At 40.5% G+C, this 25461-nt stretch overlaps 2 protein-coding genes across 2 annotated transcripts in view; one reads left to right on the top strand and one right to left on the bottom strand.

Moving 5' to 3' along the window:
- Positions 1-21321, top strand: part of zcchc24 (zinc finger, CCHC domain containing 24) — a 32534-nt gene extending 11213 nt beyond the window's left edge. The window contains exons 3-4 of the mRNA XM_034152516.1: positions 13519-13683; positions 17112-21321. Coding sequence (XP_034008407.1) covers positions 13519-13683; positions 17112-17225 — 279 coding nt within the window. The 3' untranslated portion in view covers positions 17226-21321. The remainder of the gene's footprint in view (positions 1-13518; positions 13684-17111) is intronic.
- Positions 21322-22515: 1194 nt separating this feature from the next.
- On the bottom strand, positions 22516-24995 carry ppifa (peptidylprolyl isomerase Fa). Its single transcript, XM_034152705.1, has 6 exons — positions 24792-24995; positions 24621-24651; positions 24400-24488; positions 24227-24323; positions 23308-23383; positions 22516-23191 (listed from the first exon to the last, which is right to left on the bottom strand). The coding sequence occupies exons 1-6, from the start codon at positions 24933-24935 to the stop codon at positions 23056-23058; spliced, it is 573 nt and encodes a 190-aa protein (XP_034008596.1). The 5' UTR covers positions 24936-24995; the 3' UTR covers positions 22516-23055.
- Positions 24996-25461: the final 466 nt, after the last annotated feature.

Here is a 25461-nt window from a genome sequence, read left to right as displayed (position 1 = left end):
TTGGGGTCAGCAGCCGTACGCTGAAGCCTCAACGGGATAGCTCACTTTCCACAGCGGGAGGAGGGAGGGGTCAGAGGTCAGATTTTCACTACAGCATGATGTCCTGTTAGCACACCGGGGCCAGAGGGTTTGTTAGCTCATACTAAATGCTATCTTGTTCTCTCATGTACCGCCTTTGGTATAACACACTTGTTAAATCATCACATTGGTATTGTCTACACCCGATATGTGTCCATTATTTATGGTGTATAATATATAGTTTATTTGTGTATATGAGCATGTTGATTTAGAGAATGTTGCCGTTATAAATAAAAATAAATACATTTGTTTTATGGAGATTCAATTATTAATCAAATAATTGATCGACAGAAAATGTATATGTAAATGTAAATGTAAATGTATATATAAGATGTGACCTAACCCTGGACTTCCGACATGGTACATTGTGTCTCTGTTGATTTTCAGTAAAATAATGCGGCTTTCACACCAGCGCTTTTCCCTTTCTAGCTCCTAGCGAGAGCTTTTCTGGTTAAGCTCCGGTTTCCCTTTTCAGCTCCCGCTCTGTTCACACCGCCCAGAGCTGCCGCTGCTGCGTCATGACATCACAGTTTACGTCGCTGATTTTCTCCCACAACAACAACGGGCCGGGGACTGCGTCGGGTCGATGATCGTGTTGCTTTCAATCATACGAAGCCAGATTAAATTAAATAACGACTTCTCCAACCATATACTTTTCTCCAGAGTGCCGTGGTTCATTGTTTATTAATGTGTTTCAGCGGCATTTACCGACCGCTGCAGTGCTGGCTGCTCTTCCACGGGAGTTTATTCTCCCGTTAGCTCCGGGTTAGCTCACACGGCTCTAAAGTATTCACTGTCTGACTGTCACACAAGCAGCTGATACATATCCCCAGTTCCCCTTAAGTGAATGTGTGTCAGTCTGAATTGACGCTGTTTGGCATCACAACGCTGTTATGAAAGTTTCTCTGGTATAACATGGGTGATGTTAGCATAGCAACCGAAGCTAAACTGACTACTTGCTAAGCCGTTTTCTCCAGGCACATTTTACCGGCGTATTTTTCATTATGATTCTACTTGTGATAGTCGGACATGACAACCTGTACAGCCCATGTATCTCCACAATGATCAATAACAGCGAACGGATGGTCAAAGTAAGGTTTCCTGCACGCCTCGACGTAAGCGACGCCGCGTCATAGCTCCGAAGCTCTTGCCTCTGGACCGACAATTTTTTGGAGCTGGAAGTGAACCGCATTCCGGAGCTATGACGCGCCGCCGCTGCGGTGTGAACAGGAAAAACCGGCGCTTTTCCAGCTCCAGCTCCGAGCAGGAGCTGGAAAAGCGCCGGTGTGAAAGGGGACAGATGTCATTTTGTTTTTTTCGCAAATTGTGATTTTTGTGCACCAAACATATTTGAATAATTTGGAAAATGATTTGCATATTAATTGATAATGTTAACAACGGTTATTTTTTAATAAGAGATCCGTTCAGGTTGGATCTTTATTCTCATTCTCCCCATTAAAACAAACACACTGAAGGATTGATAGCCAAGCCTTATTTACAGCTGACAAACACGGCTTAAAAGGAATTCAAACTACCTAATTAAGCTACTCTATAGACTTACAGACACTTAACATGAAGTGTTTACATTATTCCTACACCCAACGGTTCCCATAAAATCTCTCTCTCTACTTTAACTTTAATTAGCGAGCTGAGAAAGGTGTATAGTGGAAAGGACTTGAGAACGAGCCGCAGTTCCACACACCAAAACACCAGAATCAGACGGTAACTAAACATTGGACTTAACTTCACCGGTTGATCGGTATGTGGTCAAACAAACTCCTTGTAGCAACGCCGATTCTTGTCAAATGTGAACGATAAGAGATTCTTAAGTGATATGAAACTGACGGAGAGGACGGACAACCGGACGGACAGACAGAGACACTGTGAAGCTGCGAGCGCTGGCACACAGGACTGGATTTGGTGTCAAGAGATCAGGGACCGACACTGCTAGCTTTGTGTCGGGCTTGAATGGGCACCTTAGGGAGAGACTGTGGTTCTAAATGGGCACCATTGGGGAAAGCCCAAGTGGTGGGAATGGAGGCTGGTAATTAAGGCAGTCATTGTAAGTCTGTAGGATCTGCTAGACAGAGAGGTCAGGAAGGCAGGCCTGTACTGTTCACCCAGCAGGTCCTTCACTGCATTACAGCGGTGCGTCAGACTCAAGTATGTTTTGGTAGAGCCTTGGATCTTACAGAGAAAAAAAAAAGAATTACAACAACAAACTATGCAGGCGGTCCTATAGAGTCTGCTTGTATATATGTCAACATACAGACTATAGGGGCCTCTCCTGTGGTTGATTTTGTAACTTTCTCTCCCTCTCTTTATGCTAACTTATCTTGAAGTGTTTCTCTGGCAGGCTACCCCGGAGCTCCAGCCATTGCAGGGATCAGGAATGTGTTAACTATAGATTAAAACACAGTTGTGGTCGATATGTGAAGTCACAGGGGTGTGTGTATCTAGCAGAAGTGAGCCCGAGTCAACAGTAGATTGTGGCGGTAGTGAGGCCATTTTTTGGAGCTCTTGGAGTGCCATTTCAGGAAGTATAAACAATATTGTGTTTTCTTGACTATTTATACTATTAGATCATCTTCTAAAAATAGTTCCCACACAACAACTTTTTGCAATTCAGTTTCGGGTGAAAGCCCTTTTTCTTTACTCATCCATTTACCCCAAACTTACCCCATGCTGACTAATGCAATTGTATTGGTGATACACCAAAAACAAAAGTCATCTGCAAAAAAATGAATTTCTATTGCGGTTTTGTTGTAAGTGAAAGTCATTTTTAGGAAACCAGGGTGATTGGATTTCCTTTTTTATTGCATTTTCTCTAACTACAGTTTTATTGTAGGTCTCATGCTGTGCTTCTTTAACTTTCAAGTGGAATTAGATTTTGGTGACCGCCCCTTTACTTACTGTAAAAAGCACTAACCTGCATTGCACTTAGATATGTTTCCTCTCTGTCTGTATTCACTACCCTGTAGTGTGTCGGGAAGTCTCTGGCAGGGACGAGGGTAGGGGGGAGGTGCACCATGGGAATGTTTTTACAGAGTGACCCCTGATCTTCCTTCCAGTCGCAGCAGAGACTCTGAAGGCCCTGCGTCTGTATCTGCTCCAACACTCACTCAGTCAGGTCACCAAAGAGAGGAACAGAGACTGCGCTGTAAACAGATAAGACTTATCAGGGATGCTGGAGACATCTTGTACCAGACAGCTTTCCTCTTTCATAGTGTCACAGCAGACAGACAGCCATCCTCGCTGTGCGGCCAAAACCTGTCAACGCAATTTATTTTTGAGGATTTATACAGAGAAAGAGCATTTATAGCGAGATCACTGAGAAACCATATAGGGCCATAGGTCGGATATAGCATTGACACCAAGTACACTGAGATTAGCAACACACGTGTGCAGTATATCTGGCAGAGGGACTTACAGAAATATACACACTCCCAACCACATCCACACAACTACAGGCATTACATGCAAACATGGAGAGCAGTATGAACTTCCTGTTGTGTGCACCTCTGTATGCCCCAGACCGACACCCAACCTGCTCTTGTCATTCAATGTCCTGGTAACCCAACGCTGCCGTGCAGCTGCACAGCTCGTCGGGCTTAGAGGGTCCAAGGCTAGGAGAGGGCAGGGAAGAAATTCACACCCACGCCCCCACTTAGCATTAGCCCTTAGCACCCTGTAAATGTTGTAAGTGAAGGCGTATGGCAAACTTTTCCGATATCCGTTAAACAGGCAGCTTCCAAGCTGGTGTTAAACGGACCTGGGGTTCTGGGTTCAACCAGGGCAGATTCCAAGGCCCAGTTGGCCTGTATGTGTGTTTTCTATGAATGGAGCATAGAGAAGGAGAAAGGATTCTGTCAAAAAACGTCAATTTTAAAACAAAAGATTGTTTTCGTTGGTATGAAGTGAAACACCCACATCATTGACTCTCAGGGGTATCCATCAGTCATCCAAGAACATGACACTGAGATCCGTGGCCGATTAGGAAAGCTGGGTTCTGGAAATCTAGGAATCTGGGAATAGGGTTTTGGCAAAGAGTGTGCTGGCATGGTGATATGCCTCTGCAGCTGTCTTGGACACGAATGACGTGGGTCTGTTACTGAGGAGAAAAACGTTATCGTACACACACAAGCACACACATATGTGCACACCATGGCAGGTCTATATTGCCTGCATGACTTGGTTAGAAATCCACTTCCAGATTATTAGGGAATAAGATGAGAATTTATATAAATAAGAAATCGTAATAATAAACATTGAGTCTGAACTTAACTGAACTGTATGCATGCATGGTCTGTAGAGAGAGAGCGTATTAATTGTCAGAGCATTGAGTCATCATCAGCTGCTTGCGACAACACATAATACAAGACCTCCACCCTCAGTTTATCAAAACAACCAGAAATTGCAGGTCACCAAATTGAATTTGTAAGCAATAACCTCATTAAAGATGACTTAGCAGAGATTTGTTTGAATCTAAATCAACAGATCGCCATATTTTGTCAACATTGCCAAAAAGATCACAATATAATAATTAAAACCTGCATTGTTTGATAGAAGTAAACAATGTTTTATGATTTTTCCACCAAACAAAGCCACGTAAAGAAAATCTACTGTCAAAGTAAAAAATACATGGATGTAAGAGGGAAGATAAGAAAAGCTGATTTTAATAAAATAATTAAACATGTCATTCTGAGTCAGAGTTTCTTCGATTACTGTAGTCCAAGAATCCTGTCTGTATTTCTTTGCTCCTCCTTTTTAAATGGGACACATATTAAAATAATTGAAACCATAACATGTTTATGATCCAGAATACTTCTTGTTCTTGTCAAAATGTTTCAACAATTTCTCAGTGGGTAGTTGATGACATTTAAAAGCACTGAATATCTTTTTTTATATATTTTCTGGCACAGCCTCTCCACTTATCTACATGACTGACAGCTGTGGGATGTTTTATCTTTGGTACAGCTGTCTTGACTTACCTTTTCCCAGTGTGATATCTCAGCATGCCAAAGAACAGACTAAACATAAGTGATATGCCCAGTACTGTTACGGGACTTCAATAGATAGAATTATGTTCAACCCAGACACTTGTTCCGTTTTAAGATCATTTCAGAAACATGTTGTGTGTGTGCTGTGGCACGGCCTCTCTCAGTAAACACAGATTACAGTACGGTGCACTAACTCAGCCAAGCCGAGGCCAGCATTTCCTAGAATGAACTATTTTGGCGTCTCCACGGAGCTGGAAATGGACTTGTGGTTATTCTTTAAAACTGTTGGAGTGTTTGTCCTCTTGACATCCTCCTCTATGTATCACAGTTAGATAACAAAGCCATTTATAAATGCTTGTGATGTCGATTGTGAAACCGATAAACACACGAGTGAAAAACCTTTACCTCAAGCGTTGCTGCTTAATTTAAAATATTTATTTTAACATTTTAAATGCATTGCTCTTCACTTGAAATAGACTTCACTGGTGAGATGTGTCAGGTCCATGTGGGTTTTTAAATCCCTTTTGGAAGCCCGTCAAGATTGAAGTTTTTACGTAGCTGTGGATCGATTATACTAAGTTATGGTTACCACAAAACACTTTACTTTTCTCTGTCCACTACTACTTTCCTCACAAGTAACACCTGAGAGAGGAGAAATGCACCCAAAATACAGCATTGAGCCTCACTGGCATATTTAGACTTGGATGTGCTATTGTGAGAAAACTGCTTTTTATAGTGTAATGAAATGTCAAGCGCGTATGAAAAGCTAAAATAAAGAGCTTCTAGAATATGAAACCTTTTTCAAGAATAGCAGCCTGACCCACATGGGTGCAGTGAAGGTTCAAATGAGTGCTAGTTGACTAGTGATGGAAAGTCATATCTAATGAGCTCACATACCATTTGCCGTCTAATATTAGAAATACATCATGTATGACTGAGTCTATTTTAATAATGCATGAAACATTTGAACATTTATATATATTGACAGTTTGCATGTCAATGTTTTTTTAAGTGTTAGATTTATATGTGCATGTACATATTTAGCACCCAGCCATAGGAAAGTGTTACAAATAGCTTCTTGAAAGTAGCACTGTTATGCCAGCTCTATGCGAGTCACCACACTTGCAATGAATGAAGTGACTGAGTAACCAGTACATTCAAACAACTTTATCTAATTCATTAATTGAAGTAAGGTCCTTTTTCTTGCGGTAATTTAGCTCAGTAAAATAGAAATCAATGGACGTGGATGACGGATAATTCTAGGCACATTATATTTTAGAGTAAAAAAAAAGCAGTGAGATTATTTTGTTCTAATATAAAAACAGTACTATGGTTTTAATTATTATTATTTTGTGTTGTATGACTATTTGTTTGTTTTGTGAAATCTGATTGTAGGTAAGATTTTTTTTTTTAAACTGTGTGTAGTAAAAGTTTGCATTAAGTTGTGTGTAGATAAATGCAACAATGTGTGTCATGGATTGTGTAATGCTGAGGTTTATATTTAGAGACAACTGTACAACATGAGAATGGAGGCAATACGAGGCAGTTACAAGCCAGAGTGATCTGCACCATTATGGTTAAGTCACTGAAGTATTTCATTACATATGTAGTCCCATAACCACACATGGTGCACATCTACTTAAATAAACTTAGGATATTGATAACCAGATTTACTCAGGAAAAGGAAAAATGCCATAATACATTAGCAAAGTTAAATCCACAATAGTGAAAACCTCCATGATCATAAAGGCTGATAACTGCTGGAACAGGTTGCAGACACAGATCTGTGGTGCGTGTTTACAAGTTTGCTTTAAGTGTAGGGTTCGGTGTTTAAAAGCTCAGAGAACCACCTTTTTGGAGGTTTCAGCTCGACTGAAAATACAAAACCACAGGATTAATAGATGAAAAACTTTCCAAACTTTGGAAATATTTCCTTGTCGTGTCTCAGAGAAAGATCAGGCCTGATTAATGCTTTGATCTTTTTTGATGTTTCACAGGAGAACCAGTTCTTTGGTTTTAACCACAGCCAGGTTCCTGCCTGTTTCCCTTGTAGCAATCATCAGGCAGACCGCTAATGCTAGCCCACTAACTGAAACCACATTAAAGCAATTACAAGTCTTATCAGAAATGCTACGGTTAATGAGCAAACCAAACAAAAACTCCAAAAAGCCTCAAAGCTAACATTGTGGACTGAACCCCATCCGCTTTATCTGTAAATATATCTGTTTCTGAACTGCGGCTAAAACAAATACAGATCCTGAGATGAAGACAAAAGAGCAGACGGAGACATGTGCACGGACACGCTCTGCAATACAAATGCAGTACACCCAGGTCCGGGGCTGGTTTGCTGTTCTTGTGTTGCTCTCTGAGCGATGTCCTGGGGGATGCGGAGAGGCAGAGCGGGGCCTGAGCTCCTCCGCTGCTCTTTTGTTTACACTGATGGTTTCCAGATGCTAGCTAGTGATCGGAGCGCTACGGAACGCTGGGGAGCAGCCCAGCAGTTTGGGGCTAGTGCCAACAAGCCAGGATTAAGGCAGCCCTATCTGGGATACTTAAAAAACATGGCCTTGCTTTATAATAACTCTGCAATTGTTTCCAAAGGCTGAGAGAGTGATTATAGTTGTGAACTCAAATACAAAAGTCTCACAAACATTGTCCTAATTTATGAGGCTGAAACATGCAATGCACACGGACAGCAGCCCTGTTTAAGGGAATGTCTCTTATAGACTGAGGTGCATTGTGCACAAGTGAGGGCAAATCTATCACTTAAACGGCACACCTGTTCCTCTCGTCACTTTCAGCCTCAGCCCCTTTTCTTTACAGGCATTAGAAAAGAGACAGCTGCACCAGCAAAGGAGCCGTCCAGAAAGGGAGGGAGAGGTGAGAAAGATGGCAGCAAAAAGGAGAGTCACAAAGAAAACAGTGGCTGTATTTAGAGCTTGTAGTGCATGGTGGGATTGATAATGAGTCCACATAATGCACCTGGCTGAGGTTTTGGCATGGGGTTGGGGTTGTTTAGTCCAGCAGCGGAAACAGCGGATAAAATAATGCTTGTTCTGTTTGCAGCGAGACACAGCTGAGGTGGGGACAGTCTCATTCTTGTGAGAGAAGCAGTGGCCATCTGCATGCCTTCACTTGGCCCTCAGTACTGACTGACAGGCTGATGACTGCATCCTCAGATCTTTAGTTGCTGTGATGTCAGATAATGCGGGTAGAGACGGTAAATGATCTGATGTCTTACCGGGAAACCTTTCAGATAGAAAAAAAACAGGGTCACAAAGAGTGTTTTCTATTTGTCTGTGGATAGGAATACCACATCAGATAATGTCATGTGTGAACTCTGCATTAAGAATCATAAGAGTGTTATTCGCCCCCAATGACCCAACATTCGGTGCTCCTTGTGGTGTGGTCTGACAAACACCCTTAGGGCTATTCCTTTTTACAGTGTGTTTCTCTTTGTTGAATGGGAGGCTTATGCTGTGACTTATTGACCTGTCTGGCTTTAAGTGATCATGCAAGTCTGCAGTGCTGTGATGGGAACATCAAATCATGCAGAAGAATCTAGCTTCGTCATAAATAACATCAAGTCTATGCACTGGAGGGAAGAGCCTTCTCAGCATTGGCTTAGACATGAGGCTTTCCTTTGTTTGAGGTTTATGTTGATGTAAATTAACTGATAAAGGATGCAATTGTTTCCTTTGTTGCACTCAACACTTTTGGTTTCTACTTCTATAATCCAACCAACCCTTAATTTCTCTTTTCAAATGTTTAGGTTCATATAAAGAAATCCAAGTATCTGCATTATTCATATGAAGCTGAGCTGCATTTTTTAACAAGACCCTGCTCTCCAAATCCAGACCACAAAAGCGGTCGCATACAATTACTACCAACTCTTTACCAAAGCCTCAAAGTTGTTTGACCCACCAAATCCCTTGTTTTCTCATAGAGGCAGACAAACCGCTGAATGGCATGCAGCATTTGCATGAAAAACCCAAATTGTAGTGTTAGCGCTGTCTCCTTGTATTTGTTGTCTATAGACTGACTGTGGACAGTGTCTCGAGCCCAAATCAACTGTATGTACATGCCTGCTCTAATATGTCGAGCAAGTATGAAATCCTATATCAACAACCTTGAAAGAAGTGGTCTTGTAGAACAATCTTAGGTTTGGCTTGAAGGGATGTCTAATATTAAACCAAGTCTAATCCATCCTGTTGCTGGAGACAGAGGATTAAGGGTTCAGGTTTGTGTCTGGTGTCTGTCCACTGCTCATTACTCTTAGCTCGGAATGTGAGACCAACACAAATGCAAGATCACCTTTAGGCCTCAGACAGTGGTCTGGACTACATACTTTTCCAGTGGTCAGCAATAAACATCTTTTTATGATTTACACTGGAGCAGAATCTCAAGATGTTTTTGTGGCAAATTGATATTTGAAAAGTCAGATGCCTCGGCTGCATACTTTGTAATCAATCTCACGATATTACCCTCAAATGTAAAGACATCACAGCGGGTGACGTCTAGACCGAGATCTCCACTTAAGACACCTCTTCCAATTCAGTAATCCAAACGCAATAGTGTGCATACTTCACATTCCTAATATCTTTCTGTTTGCACAACATAAGTGTCTTTAAATCTCATCACAAGGTATTCGTCTGCACATTCCTCCACATCATAATGAGTCCAATCCACCGAGTTGTGGCCAGGGCTACAGTGGTTAGTTGACACTTTTTTGTTATCCCCCACCTCTCTTTCTCTCTCCCTCTCTGAAATGTATGGCTTAATTGAAAGCAGAGCAGCGATTTCACGACGGCTCTGTGTTTTTTTGTGTTCTGCCCCTATGGAGGCCATCTGCTTTGGATTTAGATTTCCTCCTCCTTGTCTCTATTTCTCTCAGTTTCTCCTTCCCCGTTCGCCACCCTCTTGAGAGAGGCTGATTGGAAGGGTCTCTCCACAGTTGGCTCGAGATACTGTGGGGCTTGTGGTATTTGTCCAATTTTTTCCTTTTCTCCTTTTGTTTGAGTGTATGTTGCAGTCTGAAGCAGGTTTTAAAACCCCTTTCACAACACAATCCTGGAAAATAGGAGGCTGTTTCCCATCCAACGCACACGTACATATTTTCAAACGCTTAATGAGCTTTCTCATTTTTCGGTTCATCTTGTTCTCTGGTGTCTCACATTTGTCTCCCTTTTTGTTTTATTGTCTCTTGTTAATCTATTTATTGCATTTTGTGAGCTCATTATTCTTGCGATATAAGCCAAAGAATGATCCGTGTCCTTGCAGCAGGGCTAAACTGAGTGGGAGTAGTGCAGGAAACAGTGCGGCGAGACTTTCCAGTTGTGTCTCAAGAGTGTAAGAAATCTTGTGGATGTAGAATTTGTTGAGTGTGTGCATGTGTGGATTTGAGTTTGGGTGTTAGAAGGGAAAAGGGGAGAAAGAAGCATTGTGTGTGGCCATGGTTTGCGTCGAGATTGCATCAGTGAATGTCTGTATCACATGTGTGTATATGCTTAATTTAACAGTTCACTGACCCGTAGTTTTTGTGCCTGTGTGCATGATATGAGTCCCTGCTGTGATCTGGACCGAAGGAGGATGCGGTCAACTAGTTGCGGTTATGGAGTTGCACCGTCTTCTCTGTGGACACTTGTCCTCGACACACACACTGACACTTACACAACATGCTGGGCTCTAGCCTAGGGGACATAAACAAACATTGACTCAATGCAAGCCGGCACTGTCAAAGTGATATGTCAAACATTGCTCACCATCTCCTGGCACGGACGCCATTGACCTATTCGCTGTTTCAAAGCTTTGCTTCCACTTAACAAACACCAAAAATGCTCTAAATGGCTCCGTTACGTCCATTAAGCTCTTACCCTGGCACCAGCTTGAATGGCTTTATTTGTTTAGCGCAAAGGAAAACAAAACACATCCTCCCATGCTGGCTCATCTCCAGAGTGTTTGGTGTTGTGATGACGCAGTTCCATTAGCTTAGTCATTGTACCGTGTGAATTGTGAATGGTTTGTAGATGTTGCATTAAAAAGGTAGCAAAGCGTGGTTATTTTCCTGGAAATCAAGCCTAACTAAAACATTTGCTCAGTCAATCTAGTGCTTACTGCCAAGGGTTTTGATTTGTTATCTCCTGCACCAGTGTAAACAGAAAGACAGATTATGTTTGTATATATGTGATTCAAATAAACCTAATCTTCCGTCATAAGGCAGTGGTGGCACAACAGTCCAGATGTTATTGTGACATTCCCACATGTTTGGGTGTCCATTGGAATGTCGAAAGCCAACTGCGTCTGTAAAGTTAATGACTTCAGAACAGAAACTTGCTCGTCATCTCAGACCTCCATGAGAGGCAATGTGTTGCAATAGTTTGAAAACAACTGACCACAATGGCAGTATAATACTTAGAACTCCAAATGACCAAACAATAGTTACTTACAGTTGGCCAAACCAAATGTGACGATTGACCTATCCATAAACAATTTCCATAATTAATGTATTTTTATTTGAAAAACCCTATTAATAAACTCTTTTGGACACAGACTAATTGTCAACATTGGATTTACTTCTCTATGTGGGCTCCATGGATTATCCATTTGCTGGGTGTACTTCGGCAGCATCTTCAGATTGATTGCAAACAGGGTAGTATCCAATCTGAAAGCAGTCAGATGCAGACAGAGCATGCTGCCCAGCCAAAGGCCGAGGCCAGACTGTGAAAAAGCAGCATGGAGCCTGAGAGGAATGGTCATGAGGAGGATGAGTGCTGTTTCTGTCCTGCTGAGTCCTGGCTGCAGTATCAGGGAAAGATTTTTCACTTTCGAACAAACAGCTGTAACAAGAATTTTCACTATCTCCACATTTCCAAATGAATGATGAGGATAAAGGTTAGACCTCCTCTGTAGTGCAGAAGGTATTCTAATCATTAGTCTGATGTATTGTATTGGATATTATAGTGGTCAGTGTTACTGCTGCAGAAACCTAGAAAGCGCTGTATTTTGACTTGGGGTTTCAAGAGTAACAGTGGCAGGATTTATGTAGTTGGGCTAGATCTTTTGGTAGGAGAGCATTAAAAACAAAAATGTTTCCAAGGTACTCTCTTTGAGATTGCTGGTTGATTGCATTGAGTCAACCCTGTCAGTGTGTATAGACTGTGTGCTGCAGGCCAGCAGAAGTCAGATTTTCCAGCCAGTGTGCTGTCACAGTGGGAGATGCGAAGCTGACAGTGGGGTTGAGGTCATGCTGTTGAGGGGCCAGATTGAAGCACAGCCGCTCATACTTAGCGTTGGCTTGCTGGTGCTGATGCAAACTGCTGACGTCTATAAGGACAGTGCCAGATGCTGCTGATTAAAGTTCCTATTACTCACACATGGGCTGGGACAAAATAAGGGAAGACCAGGGATACAGATTGTACCCCTCCTCTCCCTCTCACTCTCACTCTCACTCTCACTCTCACCGCCCCCTACATCCACCCCGAAATCTGCAAGCAATGTTAAAGTGATTATGGAAACAATCTGCAGGCCTACGGGAGAACCTGGAGTTGAGTGGACAGGTCGGTTTTCTTTCAAAGCAGAGAATTCCCTTACCTTCTGGAAAGCTGCCAGCAGTTTCATGCTGTGTATTAAGATCACTTTTTTCTGTCATATCAGATTTCCATTTGTGCATGAAAGAATTTTAAGATAAAATAACACTATTCCACACTACTCCATTTCAAATGTTTATCTCCCGAATGATACGATTGTGATAAGCAAAAATAACCACTCCGAGATGGATAATGACTGTCAGATGCAAGTTGTAGGATGATTTTTCTCTTCTTTTTCTTATGATGGAGCTTTAAATTGATAATGACAAGCCCTGACAAACATGATAACCATTGAACATGTTGTTTTATTTTGGTAGGATGGAGGACAGTTTGTGATTTATCCTTATGATGACATCAGCAGTACGTTTGTTTGTGGCATGCTTTAAAAGGGGAAAAACTAGTCTTTTCCCCGAATGCTATATAGTGGCCTAAATAAAGTTGCCAACATGAAGTCATCGGAGCGACTCCTCCCAACAATATTACCCTCAGGCCTGTGCTTTTTTTATGGCTGACTGACTGTTGGTAATCATCTACCTCGTGAGAATCAGAAGAGTAATTTAACACAGCTGTATTGAAGTAAATGTCAATTACACAACCACATATTGTGCCAAAATTGTGTGTAGGAGTGTGCTCTCCGATGAAGTTGATTATATTAGCATGACAAGGATGGACACACCCTGCTGTCAAAGCTCAACATCCATTATTGTCCAAGAGGTTCTCTTAAAAATGTCATTCTGGCAAGAAGAAAAATCACTTTCTTCATCCTAAAGTTGGATTTATCTGGTCAAGATGTTAAAAGTAATTATTTCCACACATGTGCATACATTTTATCCTCCTTGCTTTAATCTTTACAGGCCAGACCCAAAGGGGAAGGACTGACACCCTACCAGGGGAAGAAGAGATGCTTTGGAGAATACAAGTGCCCTAAGTGTAAGAGGAAGTGGATGAGTGGCAACTCCTGGGCCAACATGGGACAAGAATGTATCAAATGCCACATCAACGTCTATCCACACAAACAGGTACCTCATCCTACATACAACTTTCACTCTGACTATTTGCGGTATTGTCTTTAAAGTAAAACACATTACTCATAAATTTTGTTCAAGTGGGAGATTGAATTTCTTTCAACCAAAGTTAACAGAGTCCAGACTCTGGTTTGCGTGGCTTCCTCTTGTCTTGAGGATATTCCAGATGGCGTTATTAAAATAAAATAAAAACCATACCACTAACAGTTGCTTTTGCCTCTTTGGTAATAAACCAGCACTGAATAAACTATTGGATTTTCAAACTGATAAAAGTCTGAGATTATTTACTGAATGACATCCAATCTTAAAACAAATATTTCTTTATTAATGTCTCTCAGACACAAACCAACTTGGAGGTATTTGAGCCTTACAGCGGCAGAAATTCCTCTCGTATTTAATCTTACAAAAAAGTGGAATCACATCAACCAAGATGCTGGGGAGTGTTTTTAAGAACAGCAACCGCTCTGAGGGAATTAAAGTGCTGGTAAGCTGTCTGTTCGGCTTAACCTCAAATTTTTCTCACAGCCTGTTGACTAAAGAGATGAATCGCCTGAGAAAGAACCCACTCTGTTCTTAGCTTGAGCTCAAGATATATTTATCCTCAACAATTCATCTTTTAATATTTATGCTTTTCTACATTCTTTCAATTCCACTTCCTGAAATAAAGTTAGGATTATCATTTAAGTCCCTGCTCGTCCTTGGGATACCAGGGCTGAGCATGCTCTACTAATATTAACTATACTTCTTAAAAGCATGGGAAAGACTGCATTAAAAAAAAAAATTCTCCCCCTCATAGAGTTCACTGGTGAGAAAAACTCACTCTTTTCTGCCTCTGTGTCTTGTGGCAAAGCTACACACAGGCAAGCAAATTCCCTGCATTTGCAATGTCACCCACTTAACATATTTCCCCTCTGTCAGCGTTTGAAATGGACCACTAACCTCTGTGTCCTCGAGTATCAAAGAGTTCAGCCTCTCAACGGCTCCCTCCCTCCCTGCGGATTCCCATAAATAACCTGAATATGTATTTTCCAATTCCGTCTGCACACATTTAAATATTTGTCCCTCTTAGGTGGGAAATATATTTCTCAGACGCCCAGTGAATTTGGTTTCAACCAAGGGCCTTATTTCCATTGGGTATGATGGGTATACTCACTGATTTACTACATCTGGTCACACCAGCTATTAAGCTGTGCAATGTAAATGGATTCCGTCGAGTTTAATAAATCTGCGCACATAGTCTGCTGAGTTCAACTTTGTTGAACTTTGCCATTGATTTAGCACGTTGTGACTGCTGACAGTATGAGAGAAGGGGGCGTTCAAAATTGAGAAAACCTCATTTATAAACTGTGTTACTTGATCAATCTTTTTATAACTGTCTTCTATCAGAGTTTAAACTTCAACAAAAAAGAAAAATTATAATTTTCAATCAATTGCACCCTAAGCAATTAAGCTAACACACATGCTAACTGACAGTAAAATTACTTAAAGGGGACCTATCATGCAAAATGCACTTTTGTACGTCTTTTATACATGAATATGTGTCCCCGGTGTGTCAGGGAACTCACCAAGTGTCAGAAAACACAACCCTCTCTCTTTTCCTCCATACCCAAATCTCTAAAAACGGGGCTGCAATGGAGCTGATACAGATTTGAATTTTTCTGACGTCAGAAAAGGGGTGCTCCGCCTATATGGGCAACTCTCCACCTATCAGGGGAATCGGGGGTTGGGCCACGGCCATTGCCGCTCGAAAGCGCTGGAGACGCTGTAGTACATATGCCAGGCCTGTAAGTGGCGCTGTAGTCTGCCACAAAAGCAGCGAAGAAGACTTCTCACAGAATCAGCCCTTGCAAAAACAGGGCTGGAAAAGAGCAAATAGAGCAAAATGAGGCATGGCTGAAATGCATGATCTGTTTGGCAGGGGTGCACACAACTTTCTCAGTGAGGTACTCAGATGAGTACCTGGAGTCAGTGTTTGGTACTCCAACTTCTGACGATTGTCAACGGGGGGGGGGTGGCGTCAGTGGAGTACAGCGCTTCGCGATTGTCAACGGGGGGGGTGGGGGGGGGTAGCGTCAGTGGAGTTAAGCGCTTCGCGATTGTCAACGGGGGGGGGGGGTGGTAGTAGAGTATAGAGCTTCGTGACCGCGGAGCGTGTGAACGTTGTGATCAGCTGTTTTAGCGCAGGGCTGCTGTACAGACCGACGTTAACAGCAGCCCTGTCTGTGCACACGGAGACCGACTCTGTCGTCCGGTGAACTAACCGCCTTCTGGAAAAGCTTCACATTTACGTCGGTACGCAAATGCGCTTTGTGACACAAGTGACGGTACGCATTTCAGATTGTTGCCGCGCATGCGTACCTGCGTACCAGTTATGTGCATCCCTGTATATAGGTATGGCCCTACAATATATTATTCAAATATAGCATGATAGGTCCACTTTAAATGACAATAAGTAAGCTTGCTAGCCAAGTGGATTTTTTGTCCTCTTGTATTACTCTTTCTTGCATACAATGTTGTATATTCTTGAAACTAAATGCCATGGGGGATATATATCACAGAACAGTGAAAATAGAAATGAGCTCAGTGAGCTATTTTGACTGTGCGCTTGGATGTTCCTGGATTGCTAGCATGTTAGCCGTTAGCTTGTTATTGACCGCTGCAGGGTTAAGCTCCGATTTCACTTTCTCCAAATGGAAAGAGCTCAGACTCTAGCTTTAGCTACAGAGCTGATTTGATTGAGCTTGAGTTTCTTGCTCAAGGACATCTCAAGAGGGAAGATGCCTGCAGCAAAGGGGCTTGAACTCAGTTACTTTGCTCTTTGAGGGAACCCCATAAACATTCATCTGATGTTTCAACTTTTCTCAAGAACCAATGGTAAAGTCTCAACATTTCCAGGCAGACTCATTAGCGGATAACTGAAATATCTCCCTGTAGTGACCCATGGTAACCTGGTTTCCTTTAGTTAGACCACTGAATAAATAACAAGAACAGAACAAAAGAGGAGAAATACATTTTTCCAGACAGATTGTTAAAATAACCTCCTATCGTGCTGCTCATACAAATTCCTTTCGTCCTTGATAATGATTCCAGGAAAGCCATTGCTGTTTGCTTATATTTCCATAAAGGTCATGATCAAATACATACTGGATCTTTTTCTGTAATATAAGGTTGGGAAAGTACTGCAAGTTTCCAGAGCTGATGGTGTGTTGCCATATCTCTGCAACTAATTGTGTTCAGTACACGTCTGGTCTGTGAAGAATTTGGGCGTAATATTGGAGGCCAAACTTTAGGCGTATAGCTGACTTGAATCTGTTGCCAAAGAAACTGCTTGCATAACTCAGAGTTTTTTACGAGTGTGCTGCTTGTTTTTCTTTCTTCTGTGTTTTTATGACTCATTATTGTTTCTCTGTTTGTATCCTCAGCGCCCTTTAGAGAAGCCGGATGGCCTGGATGTTTCTGACCAGAGTAAGGAGCACCCGCAACACCTGTGTGAAAAATGTAAAGTCCTGGGCTACTACTGCCGCCGTGTGCAATAATCATCTTTATTCAGAGTCAGAGCAACAAGTCCTATTGCTCATCCTCCATCAAGGCTGTTAACTTCCTCCCTTCACATCCAGGTTTCCTACATCCCTGCCCTGCACACAACATGGCGTCCCTTCCTCCTCACATCTTCCCATCCTCTCAGAAGTCTCAAATATAGGTTTTTATTTTTCTGTCCCTCTTCTCAACCACCGGTGGATCACAGATTTGTAATCCTTTTTTTTTTTCCAATGACAGTATTGAAGACCACATCGAGGAATGAAAGGAACACGGTAACCTAGGATCAATCTCTCCAAGTGCTCCTCATCAAAAGCTTTTATTTTCTTGTGCCACATGCATCAGAAACAACACAACCCCATTGATCCAACTCAATGATTAACAACAGCACATGGCATATTGATGAATTAGCATGCATTACATCGGTGTCACTGACAGTATTGGTCTCAATAGATTACCTCACCTTGGGGTTTGTTGGATTTGTGTTTACAGAGATCTGCCTTCCAATTCCCCTGCCAAGTGAACTGTGTGTTAATGTGACGAACATTTATCACTCACAATGGTATAAAGTGTATGAGGCCTTTGACTTGCCGTGTTAGGGTCAACAGCACATCTTATTAACTGTGAAATAACTGAGGGACAATGTGCCATACATCCCTAGCTTACATTTGGCCTATTTATTTCCTTATTGTCTAGTGTGCAATTTGAATTTTAACTGGGATATAACTAAATGTTTTTTGTATGTTTGTATATCACTTTATTGTGTAACTGCTTCCACGCGTCTTTAGAAACTACTGTAGGTTCAGTTGCTCTTTGTCTAGATTTAGTGCATTGCTAACGGATAAGGTTTCATTCACCCTCCCCAGAATATTTTTGTTGCGACACAAATTCTAAGCTATCTATAGTTTTAGATAGGTATAGATGTTAGATAGTTACATTTAAATCACTAGAAGGAGCTGTAAGAAAAAGAACACTAGTTGTATTAACAATAAAGCATTATGAAACATTATTTTGACGGTTAACTAAAGCCAAATTAGACAAAAACAACTGAGATGTTAGTTTGAAAATGTTTAAGATAGACTTTAGAGTTCACAGCCAATGCCTGCAAACCTTAGTGGAGTCAATAAAGCAAAATGGAAGATGTTGCACCTACAAACTATGTCCAACAGCTGATTGCAGTGTAAAGACTGTGTAAAAGGAAGTGAAGTTTTGGAGAACTGCGATGATTTTCAGATTAGTTGAGAGAAACAATAGGAAGTAAAATAGGAGGGCTGATTTGTGATGTGGAGATGTTGAAGATTCAAGGATATATTGAAAGTGATGATGAATTAGGTTTACAATTTTTGTATGAATACAAGTGCCTACTATTTTAAACCAGTGTCTTTAAAAGACATTTTTTATAGGAAATTATGAACTTTTCTATATCGTACTGTATTCCTAGCCTTATAAAAACTGGTTGACTATATTTTATAATGTAACATATTGTATGTGCCTTAAAAAAAGATTGAAATCATGCTGAAGTATCAGGACTATAGGATGCCATTTGAAATGAGGAAAGACAAATTGGGATAGGCTCAGAGATGGAACAGTACACGTGCATGTGGTAACTGGGATGCATATTACGTTTAAGGCAGGTAAAAGGAGTTAAAAAGGACAAGGGAATTGTACAGTTTCTCTATTAGTTTGAACTTGCATGGTGGGTGTTCGCTTCAACAAAGTTTGCTGAGTTGCAGGCATGGGCTGAAACAGCATTTCCAGCTGGCAATAACAAATCCTACTGTGGTCTGTTGTCATGGAATATCCACAAAGATGTTATTTCTTAGTCGATACTCACAACAGAATGGAGTCGTGCATGAAACTGTGGACCTCGCTCTTTGTTGTTTTAATCTATTGTGGCAATGTTTATCCAAGGAACTGTCGGTTTTGTCAAAAAATATACATGGTCCCTTGCCTTAGTGGGAGAGTTTGCAGAGGCTGATAACGGTAGCCTACAGTTTAAGTTAAAGGGGCATTCCAGTGACTTTATAGTTTAGGTAAGTTGGGTTGCACGACACTTAAGAATGGTCAATGCAGCAGAGGCATAGATATGCATATCTTTAACACCTAGTGTGACTCAGGCTACAAAACACTGAATCCTACCTTTCCCATAATGCAGCTCGACAGCTTCTTTCAATTTCTGCGATGTAAATGCCCACATCTTTTAAAAATCCATTTGTTTCAAATGTGTCTCTAAATCCAAGCTGAGAAAACAGTGATGCAATAGCTCTCAGACTCAACAAAGTTCCTCCAGAGCTACAGAAGACGTTTCACAACAAATGTCACCGTCCAATTAGTCCTGCCTGACGAGCAAACAGAATTTAATGAGTACAATTGCTGGAGTGCCCCCTTAAAAGAAAGAATTTGTGCATCTATACGACCCCAAAGCTGAGACCTAATATGAATGAACGATTCTGCTTTTAGTTGGGAACAATCCATTATTCTTACCGTTAACATCGTCTTTCGTTTGCTCCGTGTGATGACACTAGCCTAACAGGTCGTTACTGAACCTTATTGTCCACATCATACCATGTGGCTGTAGTGAGAGGGATAGATACCAATGATGCCTTATGAACTAACCTCATAAACAAATAACAATATATGTGATTCACCAATCCTAAAGTTAGAGTTCTATTCCGCCCAGAGAAACGTTATAAAGGCCATTTTGAATGGCAAATCACGAGCCGATGGAAGCAGTTCATACAATACATATGAAAAAAAAAATGAAAAAAAATCTCTGCTTTCAGACATGATTTCTTGAATTTCGTGTACTTGACTTTTATAGTACCTTTCCAGTTCAAATTTGTTATTTTCTATGAATGAGATGTGTATTTTGGAACACTTAATAGATGTTGAAAATTGTAAAGCAATCTGCAAAGACTGAAGAGTTGTTTCCCTGACAAAGATAGATTGTTTTATGTATATATTTGATGGCCATCATTATCGAGAATAGTAGCTCTTTTAAAATGTTATGCAATATTGAAGCTTTTTTTTGTGTGAAGAAGGGCCTATTGCTAATAAATAAATTAAGCTGGGAGTTTTTTCTTTATGTTTTACAATAATCTGAGGGGTTATCCTGCAGAAATATTTATGGAAAGATTTTTTACAACACTTTTTGTATAGAATATGCAACAAAGTTACACTAAAGAAGGAAAATATTGATGTCTACATAGAGTATTATTAAACTAAAGCTGGTACATAATTAATACCCTTTCTCAATTATAAGCCATTGTATTTTGTTTTGTTTTATGATGTTATCAGTGGTGAATAACCCAGTTATTTGGTTGTTATGTGTAACTAATTATGAGCTGCCATTTACATCCATACAGTCGCATGTATTCATTTTGTAAACAATATTATGAAGATATATATTGTGATAACATGCAGAATTTTTCTTTTCTTAATTAGTGATGGATACTCACCACTGTATAAGCACGTTAAACTGTGAGATGTAGTTCAAGCTTAAAGCAGCAATGACAAGAAACTATTATAAAATGTTATGGTGTTATTAGTAGTCTTAGGGATTGTATACTTTTGTTAAAAGGCATGTGTGACAAAGAACTATTTTAGAGTTTGCATGTGCATGTGTTTGGTTTTGAATGAAATATCATTTTGTGCAATGTATACTTATTTAAATACTTTACAGTAGTTTGCTACAGTACATATTGTTTTTAACATTATCAGCAACTTCTGATTGTTATAAGTCTTGAAGTATTTACCGCTAGTGTAGCCTCTACGAATAATACATATTTACTGAATGTAATGTGTTAACACTTATGTGGTCAATTAGGAAAGTTATGTTTGTATTCTTTACTGTCTGTATCACTTGAGATGTATGTGTTGCATTGTTGCAATATTTGAATTGGACAGAACACAGGCATGAGGTAGGGAAGAAAATGATTTTTTGGGAAACAAAGACATGGTCATGGTTTCAAGAGTAGACCGCAGGTCTGTTTTTCATGTCCATGAAATGGCATTCCAAAATGTGCCTTATTTGTTAGTTGGGAAAACATTTTAGTGCTGTTGAGCGTTTGTTGAATAAAAGTCATATTGAATTAGGATTATGTAGTTTCATTTTTTTTGGGTCCTATGCTGAATTGTTATTAAAAGTAACTGGAATGTGTTCATTGGATATCTCAGCCCAAAGCAATTGTTATAAGCTCCTGTCTGTATAATGTTAATTTAAAAGTATACGTTTTAATCATCAGTCTACAGCGTCTTTGAGTGCAAGTTTGTAGACTTACACAACACTGAGTGTATGGATTATGATAAAAAGGTTTTTAATGGATATTCATGGCGGTTGTGTAACGCAGAAAAGCGGGGAGCCTTGTAAAACTTGTTTTTCACTTTCTGTGAAAGTACTGAAAGATAACAGACACATCGAGCTGACAGGTCTTGATTTCAACACTTTGGGTTCAATTGTGGACAGGAAAACCCAAACACAAAAAAGGACACCCGCTAACATGGGTGCCGTGTGATAAGTGGAGACTTTTACAGCAGAAGACCCAACTTGTAGCAGTTGTAAAGATGTCATTGTGTTGCATGTGTTCTAAATGTTGGCCACAGCACCGCCGTCTGTGGAGCCAAGTTTCCATGAACAATATTGGACATGCATTCCAAATAACTAAAACTAAACCAGAGGGTGGGGACCCAAATTATATCAAGTTTGTTACAACATCTCTTGCTCAAACAGAGTGAGAGCTAAGAGGTCTCTATAGCAACAATGTAATCTGAGAATTCAAACAAACGGTGGAAGGTCAGTGCGCATATGGTTTCATTTAGGGGCAAGAGCTGCTTTTTCAAGTCGCTTCATTATTTACTTTCATAAAGTATTAGCTCGATAAGCAGCACCACCCAGTCTCTGGCTTTCAGACATGTCCTGGCCTCCTTTGCTCTTTCTCTATTCCAGACGCTCTGTGTTTCAAATAAAGCAGCAGGGAAGGAAGAGCAGCCCACATACAAGACATTTTCAGGTTCCTCAATAGTTCCAGCAGATTAAATCATCTGCTTCCTCCGTGTCCAATGAGGCTACAGCCTGCAGCTCTATCATCTGTCAACTGCATTCATGTGATATTTCAACTCAACTGTAAGTGGATGTCACATGATGTCACATCCTGCTATGATGGACAGGAAGTCGGTCGCGCTGGAGAGCCGGTGTCTAAAAAAAGCAGCTGGATCATTTCCAGGAAGCCCTAAAACCAGAAGGCTCGATGGCACGAGAGCAAATGTCCTATACTAATACTAGAGCTAATAAAATCTGAAAACAGTCATTTTATTTGGCAGTAAATGGAGAGTAATTGCATAATAAGAACATTTTACATGGTGGACGACTGAGCGCTTGTACACAAAGTAAATGGGTCAAGTCCCAATATAAAAGCAATATATTTGAACATCATTATCAACAGAGAAATATCAGATTTTAAGATTTGCATCTGTGCCAAAAAGAACACAATGCAAAAAAAAACAATTAACGGCTAACTATACTGTAAGTGCTGTGTCTGACTCTGCATATAGGAAAAATATATCCATACCTGCTGACGGTGGTAGTCTGTGTTTGTCAAATGAAAAGTGGAAAAAGGAAAATCGAGGACTGGGATATACAAACCGTTGTTAGGATACAAACATGAAACAAAGCAGCGAAAATTCCCGACATTGGGCTCTCAGTGGCTGTTTCAGGGCCTTTAAAGCAGAGCAAAATCACCTGTGACAGTTTCTCCCGGACGAAAGATAAAGTAAATACCAAATTGTTGCATGGCGAGTCATCAAACAGAAGTCCACTTGTGATTTTGAGTGTTATTTAATCTCCCCACAGTCAGTGATGACAATTTTCTTAAGCACCCCACCGTCGTGTAAACCAAAGGATTCCATCTTGATGACCACGTCCATACCGTCCCTCACCTGCCCGAAGACCACGTGTTTACCATCGAGCCTGTCAAAAGAAGAGACAAAAAGAAACTTCAGCCACCGGTAAAGGGTTTGGATGTGGGGACAGGACAGAGTGGCAAAGATGAGATGACTGTTTAAAAAGTCCACCTAAATATTTACCATTCAGTTTTAGCCGTACAGATGAAGAACTGGGAGCCGTTTGTGTTTGGCCCTGAATTTGCCATCGAAAGAGTTCCTGCAGAGATCAAAAAGACAACAAGTAAATCAATTAAACGTGATGCAGTCAACAAGATCTTGACCTCATTTTACCACTGAGTCAATAACATTTAGGAGTAAACAGAAGCACGACACGAGTGTGTGTCCAACAGCGTTAGGCCTGTTTCTCTTCTCTGAAATGCAAACCGTGACAATGCAACTCAAGCCCACAATCATCAGCATGTGGAATATATTTATTTAAAAACACGAGTTATTTAATTAGGTGCATGTTGACTCACTAAAAACTAGGTCATTCGCCTCTGGATTGCAAAATCTCCAGAATATAGCCAGTGGTTTTTACTGTGGCATAAAGTTAGGCACTGCCATCTAGTGGAGCAGAAGCTATTTTCAATTATAAAGATCTGGGAAATGATACTGTTAAGAAGCCAGAGAAGGGACATGTTTGTCATTATATGCATGGATATATAAGATAACAGTAAATATTCTTGGTTGGATCATTTTGTTTATATTATATTGACTTATCTAATAGTTTTCTAAAAATGTCAATGTTCAAAATCCCCAATTTGAGCTATTTGAGACAGACAATGTTTGGCATTTTTTGCTTGATACATTTTGTGTTAATAATGTCTTGTGCTAAACAATTTATTAACTTTCTGTTCACCTGCTTTTCAAGGAATTTAAAATGTGTCTTCATTATACAAGAGCCTACCAAACACAGATTTCCCATCCAGAAAATGAACAAATTAGCAGTGTTTTTGTCTTGGAGTTACTGATCAAATTCACTGAGAAGTTTGAATTAATCTCTATATGGATGGTTGAAGGAATATTTGTTTTGTTCTTCTAAATAAAGATAGAGTTGTACCTGGGCTTGTGTGTTTTAATTTGAAGTTTTCATCATTGAAAGTCTTCCCATATATAGATTTCCCTCCTGTGCCATTGTAGTCGGTGAAATCTCCCCCCTGTAACAGAAAACACAGATTCAGACGACATGGCAAACAACACTTATTGTGCACCATCTTCACTTTTTAATCTTACCTGACACATGAACCCAGGTATGATCCTGTGAAACACAGATCCCTTGAATCCAAAGCCAGGTTCCCCAGTGCACAGTGCTCTGAAGTTTGCTGTGGAATCATCAGTTGTTTTATTCAATACATTAATTTTTAAAGGAGTTGGAGTTGAACTCTTTGATTCAAGGGGGAAAATAAACACATGCAACTCTTAATATTAAGCAAATGAAATTTAAATAAACATACCTGCAGTCTTTGGCACTACAGCTGCATTCAACTGCAAGATAAAAGATAAAAGATATCCCATTCAAAATCAGGGACTAATATTTACACTGAGCTTATCTGTGTGTGTTTAAGTGCTGTTGGACATGCTAGCCTAGTACGCAGTTATACGAGAGGCTAATGCTAGCTAGCTACCTCAATTGTTATTCTTCCCAGAGGCTCACTGTCGGCCTCGATGTCCAGAAACACGGAGGGGTTTTTGGCGGGGCGGGAGGAGAACAGCTTCACGGCGGCGACACCCGGCGTGCTGTATCTCATGCGGTTCTTTATTTGTAACATCGTTGCTCAGCTGACAGGGTGAGGAGGACCTGCAGGCCATGGGTGCTGCTGGTGTTTACATGTGACGTCACGTGGATTGACTGTAAAAACCCGCGCGGAGGTGACAAACAGCGACACCTCGTGGGACGGTCGGGAAGTAAAAGAACTTCATTTAGGTTGAAAAAAAAGATATATACATTCAGTCAATGTAAGAAACGAATACAAGGTCCATGTGTTGTTTAGGAGTCTGACAAATGTTATGAGTCAGTTATGATATGAACAACATTGTGTAGTTAGTGGTGTCATGATACCAACTAAACCAGAATCATTATTTTTAAGTTTTGTTGAATTAAATAGGTGATACAAAAAATGATAATATTGTACTACATGCTACATCACTCTACAATAATAATGAACCCTATTGAGAATGACATTTGCATATTTCACCATGCTAATCTTTGCTAGTCATATTTACATTTGATTAAATAAGTGCAGAAAAGGAACGTCATCTAATTTTGCATACTTGACTTGATAGTCAAGGAGGCAT

The sequence above is a fragment of the Trematomus bernacchii genome, unplaced genomic scaffold, assembly GCF_902827165.1.
Source record: "Trematomus bernacchii unplaced genomic scaffold, fTreBer1.1, whole genome shotgun sequence".
NCBI lineage: Eukaryota > Metazoa > Chordata > Actinopteri > Perciformes > Nototheniidae > Trematomus > Trematomus bernacchii.
This window is presented reverse-complemented; position numbering and strand designations above follow the sequence as displayed.

Excerpts from the sequence above, each read along its gene's own strand:
- ppifa (XM_034152705.1), bottom strand. The coding sequence starts at position 24,935 with ATGTTACAAATAAAGAACCGCATGAGATACAGCACGCCGGGTGTCGCC. Across the intron at positions 24,652-24,791 it reads TGGGAAGAATAACAATTGAG|TTGAATGCAGCTGTAGTGCC; the intron begins GTAGCTAGCTAG and ends TTTATCTTGCAG. Across the intron at positions 24,489-24,620 it reads TGTAGTGCCAAAGACTGCAG|CAAACTTCAGAGCACTGTGC; the intron begins GTATGTTTATTT and ends ATGATTCCACAG.